Source organism: Asterias rubens, chromosome 21, assembly GCF_902459465.1.
Source record: "Asterias rubens chromosome 21, eAstRub1.3, whole genome shotgun sequence".
Taxonomy (NCBI): Eukaryota; Metazoa; Echinodermata; class Asteroidea; order Forcipulatida; family Asteriidae; genus Asterias; species Asterias rubens.
In genome coordinates, this window is record NC_047082.1 from 5,109,719 (window position 1) to 5,115,718 (window position 6,000).

The following is a 6,000-nucleotide window of genomic DNA, read 5'->3' on the forward strand; positions in this document are numbered from 1 at the left end:
AAGGGGAAGCCGTATGATTGGCTGGAGTCACGAGCGATATCTCCTGTTTCAATTCCATTGCGCGTGCATAACATAAGCCGATGCATTCGTGTGTACAGTAATTCGTTACTCAAGTAATTAATATACGCGTGCACACAATGCAGTGAAGACGTGCAGTGCCGTGGGATGCTTGTAGTGTGTAGGGAATAGCGCTGATATGTTCACTTATTTTGAATGCACCAGTGTCGATACTTATTTCCGATGTTTTATTAACGTAAAGGAACTTCCTTTGGAGTATATTTCCCCAATCTTGTCGAGTAAATCATAATATATCGAATTAAAAAGCAGTTTTTCTTTTCATTCCAATGAGTTGAATAACTCGAGAGAAAAAAATTGATACAACTGTTTAGAAAACTCATTAACTATTGTTTCGTCATTTTTACAAACATAACCAACATATATTATATGTAAAAACGTATTTTCTGACACCTATATCCTACTAGATTTTTGTAAATAGTTGCTTTATTTCCAAGAGTATTTCCAAGCGCAGACGGTAAAAGTGTAAAAGTGCAGGTTCATAATAAAACCATACACTTCGTGATAATCATATGAGTGCGCGCGTACATGGTATGAGAATTACACGGACTACACGTAAAATTATGTAAACCCAAGTGCGGGAAAACGAATTGAACGGTGTCAAAGTTCACGGCGTTAATATAAACCGTACAGTTCGTATCATCAAGACGGACACACGAATACAATGGCTGGGGATCACACAAACTACACGTAAAGTAGTAACGGGAAAGGGTTTGTTTACGTTTCACCGCTATTTCGCAACGCGTTTTGTAAACATCACACTGTCAGGTTTGCCTGATCGGTGTAATGTCGCCTTTTCACGATTGATTTCCATCAGGAAGCGTTGAGAAAGTTATGTAGAATTTGTGGAAGAAGGCTGCAAAGTACCAGACATATCGAGAGCAACACAAGCCCTGTGGAGTGCTGCAAGTTCCGTAAAGAAATTTACACTTCATTCAATGTCAGTACCTGGGGAGACAGCAGCGATGTTCACCCACAACATGTCTGTTCCAAGTGTGCACGATCGTTAAGGTATGTTTTTTCGCCTACGGGAAGTAGTGATGGTAGATCGTCGGAGTGTATTGTTGACATATCTTGGGAAAAACATCCTAGGGTAGGGCCGTGCAAAGTCTGCTCTGTGATCTTGAAAAGAGGCCGACCAGCAAAAATTAAGAAGACAAAATGCAAGAATCTTACTAGTAGTACTACTACTAGTAGTAGTAGTAGTAGGGTAGTAGTACTACTAACGACGACAGCATTGGGTTACCCATCGAGAATAATGGCAGCCTTTTCGAAATACCACCACTAATCGGGACATCCTATGGGCCTGTAACACCCCTTGTCGACATCATAGGGAAGTCTACCAATGAACAAACCATATTTGTGTGTTGTGTATGTCAGTGCATCCCGAGTTCATCCCGGTGCAGACACCATGTGAGCACAATTTTTGTTCTACTTGTCTGTCTTCTTGGTTCAAGTTCAAAAGACCAGTCAAGTTCCATGTCCTGTGTGTTGTCAAATGGTCCACCTAAACCAAGTCAGCCAGTGCCCACGAGTCTTGCGGCTTCAACTAGTCAGTCTACTTGTTGCGTGTGTGAAATGTGGTACTGTAGGTAATCTGGAAAAGATGGCAAACCATTTCTGTCCAGCTAAACCCCCCAAGTATCTTGAATGTCACTGCCCATCATGCCCACCAAAGCTCGCTGACCCAGTAGAGTCACAGGCCAGTATTGCGGCAAAGCTTCTCAAAGATATGGCAACACATCGCGAGAAAGGCTCGACAATTAAACCAGACATAGAGGCAGCAGCCGATGCATGGACCTGGCTGAAGCTTTGCAACAAGGACCGGATTGGGCAAATTAAAACACCTGGACGGGTTAGTATTGAAAGTTTGTATTATTTGTTAGTGTTGTTTTATTTATATATATTTAGTTTGTGGCCTCTTTGAAGCTTTGTTCCCCCCCCAGCCTTACCTAACAAAAGATGGGGAGGAAATTTAAATTACAAAAGATCCAGAAATACTTTATTAAATAGCAAAGACGCCCTGCCCCAATAAATATAACATTATTTATAATATGATTAAACACATATTGTATATGAATTTCATTGTATTATGGTTGTGTGGCCCAGGTGTTTTGACTATTTTACTTTTGTTTTTGTTTTTTTAACACAGCCAGCATATGTTCAGATGAAGCGCCCCCCTCTCAAGGATTCTACCCTTACCCGACCACCAACTGAGACCAGCCCTAGCAGTCTCGACACTGAGACCAGCCCTAGCAGTCTCGACACTGAGACCAGCCCTAGCAGTCTCGACACTGAGACCAGCCCTAGCAGTCTCGACACTGAGACCAGCCCTAGCAGTCTCGACACTGACCACACTCTCGCAATGATGCGAGACTGCCACCTGACATGGGATCAGATACGAAAGCTCAGGCGGTATGAAAATTGATTTTTTTTTATTATAATTTTGAATAGCGTTGTTTTTTGAATAGCATTGTAAGGTTATTGTTTGTTTGCATTAATTTTTGTTTACCAATCTACTCTATTTTGCAGATATTTGACCAATGCTGGTATACCATCAGAAAGGGCTATGCGAAATCGACAAGCTACACTTATTGGAGACAATCTGGTTGGTACAATGGAGCTGATGGTCCAGAGCTCGCGCAATGCAATTGGGTTAGATGGCCTCCGAACCATTCAAGAGCCTTGTGTAACTGTGCAGAATCTACACAGCATGATATTGGACTACTTGGACAGGCTTGAAATGTAAGAAAACTGAAACAACCCTTCATCGCAATGAAACATTTTTTTCAGGTTGTGGTCCAAATAGTCATTCCACAAAGAAATGCCAGACTTCCAGCATTCGGTTTGGTTTAGCAAGATGGTTACTCCATTAATTTTAAAGGTGTATTTTGTCAAACTTTTTTGGGGCGAGAGGCATAATGTTTGTTGCGCATAAGATTGTTTGTTAAAATGATCTCACTCAAACTACTTCTTGATTTGTTTTGCTAAAATTTTCAAAGGAATGGTAGCCTCACATGGCATGGCGGAATCATACCAGCAAACGAGATCTGGCTGAAATTCGGTGGAGATAAGGGAGGGAACTCCTTTAAACTGGACTTTCAGATTGCCAACACTCATCACCCTAACTCACAGAACAACACTGTTGTCATTTGCTGTTTCGAGGCTTCAGACTCTGTCGTCAATCTTCAACGCCTGGCTGAAATAATGCATCAAATATCTGGACTCAAAGACCAGCATTGGAGGTTTGTGTTTTAAAGCAAATTGGTTTGACTAAATTAAACAAATTTGAAGCATTCCTGGAAATTTATTTGTAAACATAAAAACAGAGTGGTGTGATTTTTATTGTTACAAACTACACTTTGATTGACTTCATCTCAGTTACAGAAATGAAGCTTTTGTGCGCAGATAAGCTGCACGATTTCCTATTTTACTTTCACCTATGCCATTGAAAACTGAAAACAACTCTTGCTGAGCCTCACATTTCCCTCTCTTTTTTGTTGCCCAAGTTGCATACCTGCATATATAAAGTGATACTTAAATTATTTTTGTCTTCTTTTCAAGGGTAAAGCTTTTCGCTTATTTGTATTTGGAGATTATGAGTTTCTGGTGAAGATATATGGAATATGCGGCTGTAATGGTAAATATGCAAGTACCCTCAGATAATTAATCTACAAGCTACATACAGCTTAATTACACATAATACTGTGTAGGCCTTATCTTTTACACATAATTGAACTGGTTAAACAATATCAATGGTAGTACTGGCTCATTTATTTGTGACGGAAGATTGCTGTATGAGAAAAGAATATAGATTCTCGAGAGCTGATTATGGTGGTTACAGCTCGACGTTTTGACGGGCATGTTTTTTTCTTCTTTTCGTTCTTTGAAGTTTCATTGTGTCATTCCATGGTGTTATGGTAAACACCGGTTGATTTTACTACTGTGTCAATTAAATTTAAAGTTCGCCTATGTTTGTTTTACCCAGCACGATACTGCGGTTTGTTCTGCCATGCCTCAAAGCAACATATGCAACTCCCTCCTACTGATCGTGACCAGCACACAACTCCACGCACATGCAAGACTCTTCACAAAGACTACCAGGCTTACTTGGCACATGGATTAAAGAGAACTCTAGCAAAGGACATCTCGCATAGTTGTTGTTGCTAAACCTATGATCGACATCGAAATTGACCATGTGAGTCTAACTAATCCGTGGTTGATTCTACTAAAAATTCTTAGTTAAAATTTACCTGTATTCCCCCCTCTTTTTAATCTGTTGGTTTTGCAGGTACAATTATAAATAGAATCAACTGTGAAAAGGATAGTGTACTATGTCTGTACTTGAACATAATTGTGGGTGTTGTTGACATCTACCTTTTATTTTCTATTGTCAGGTTGTACTGCCAAGCTTGCATATATCCCTTGGGATATATAAAAAGCTGTACGACATGCTGGAGAGCCACTGCCACAACCTTGATGTTAAGATCTTCAAGCTACGTGTTCAGCATGCAGATCCATCAGAGGCTTGTGAGACCAATTTTGATCAGGAGGTCATTGCAGTGTTCAAGGCCCAGCAGCAGCTCCAGCTTGACATCGAAAAGAAGAAGGCGAAGCTGGATGAAATAGAGGAGGAACTTCCACTGCACATGCTCTACGGACAGTTGAACGACGACGACGACCAATCGAATAACATGGCGAAACGTGCCTTACAACTGAGGACTGAGATACATGATTTGGTATGACATTGGTTGGATTCACTTGAATTTTGAAGTTATGTAAAACATGGAGGATCACTGAAAAGAATTGAACAAAAAATGTGACAAAATAAACTAATTCAAGTAATGAAAGATACTTGTGACTTAATGAAAGATACTTGTGAATAGTATTATAACCTGGCAATTTTTCAATGCATACTTTAATCATGAACTGATTATCTGAGTTTTTGTTTTTTCAAAATACAAAACTTTGAGTAAGATTCATTTAATAATTGACTGGAAATGTTCAATGTTCATGAGTTTACATTTGTTTATATTGTTTCAGGAGAACACCACCATTGATTTAGCCTTTGGCACTGGAGTGGTTGCTAGCTCACTGGATGAGGTTCTACAAAAGCATAAAGTACAGCGACAAGCGTACCATGGCAAGGCCTTTGTTGGCAATCATGTGCACAAGTGTTGTCAGGTAAAATACATTAAGTGAAAACAAGTTTGTTTGTTTGTCGTGTTTTTTGTTGCTTTTATTTCTTTGGTAATCCACAATGATTAATGTCACTTGTAATTTAATTTTCTTATTTCATACAGCCCCAAGTCATATCAGACCTGACATCAGCTCCTCGCACAACCATTGAATGTATGGCTTTTGAAGACATCCCCATAGCAAAGCACCTTGACCTCATCCGTGAGTCAGCAACCATTGGCAGCAATTTCAACGAAATAATGTTGAAATTTGCCGACATACACCACTGCAACAGTATAACAGATGGAAGCTTGCATCGCATTGGTAACATTTTAGGATCATATTTTGGGGCTACATAAACAAACCATTTTGACTGAGAGCACAGGTGTTTGCACTTATGGGGCGATCATAAAATTACACATGTAGGCAAAACTTCAATAAAATAACTCATCAGTGACAATGATCTTTTTTCACTATGGAATTTATTACCAAATTGTTCCGGTGGTTACAGTGTACATAAATGTGCATTTGAACGCCTAAAATGCTTTTAATTGCTTTCACATAATGTGCATCTAAACCTCCCTATTGTATCAATGACTGACACAAGTAAAACATACCCTTGCCCAGTATAATGTTAAAGCAGTGGTCACTCAGGCCATGATGACGGTGATGAAAATGAAGCGATAAAAGCAAATGAATGCAATCGTGCGCCTCAAAAACCAATTGAAATATTTTATATTTTCGTCT

General features: G+C 39.5%; 3 protein-coding genes across 3 annotated transcripts in view; 2 read left to right on the forward strand and 1 right to left on the reverse strand.

The window, feature by feature from the left end:
- The window catches only part of LOC117304345 (monocarboxylate transporter 7-like), a 35,739-nt gene that overhangs the window by 7,177 nt on the left and 22,562 nt on the right, over nucleotides 1-6,000 (forward strand). The window lies entirely within an intron of this gene.
- The window catches only part of LOC117304346, a 5,535-nt gene continuing 1,937 nt past the window's right edge, over nucleotides 2,403-6,000 (forward strand). Inside the window, exons 1-8 of the mRNA XM_033788748.1 lie at nucleotides 2,403-2,490; nucleotides 2,608-2,820; nucleotides 3,078-3,320; nucleotides 3,640-3,715; nucleotides 4,064-4,273; nucleotides 4,473-4,814; nucleotides 5,119-5,259; nucleotides 5,379-5,577. Of these exons, the coding sequence (XP_033644639.1) occupies nucleotides 4,250-4,273; nucleotides 4,473-4,814; nucleotides 5,119-5,259; nucleotides 5,379-5,577 (706 nt within the window). The 5' untranslated portion in view covers nucleotides 2,403-2,490; nucleotides 2,608-2,820; nucleotides 3,078-3,320; nucleotides 3,640-3,715; nucleotides 4,064-4,249. The remainder of the gene's footprint in view (nucleotides 2,491-2,607; nucleotides 2,821-3,077; nucleotides 3,321-3,639; nucleotides 3,716-4,063; nucleotides 4,274-4,472; nucleotides 4,815-5,118; nucleotides 5,260-5,378; nucleotides 5,578-6,000) is intronic.
- LOC117304347 (E3 ubiquitin-protein ligase NRDP1-like) overlaps nucleotides 4,789-6,000 on the reverse strand; it is an 8,374-nt gene continuing 7,162 nt past the window's right edge. Inside the window, exon 2 of the mRNA XM_033788749.1 lies at nucleotides 4,789-4,871. Coding sequence (XP_033644640.1) covers nucleotides 4,869-4,871 — 3 coding nt within the window. The 3' untranslated portion in view covers nucleotides 4,789-4,868. The remainder of the gene's footprint in view (nucleotides 4,872-6,000) is intronic.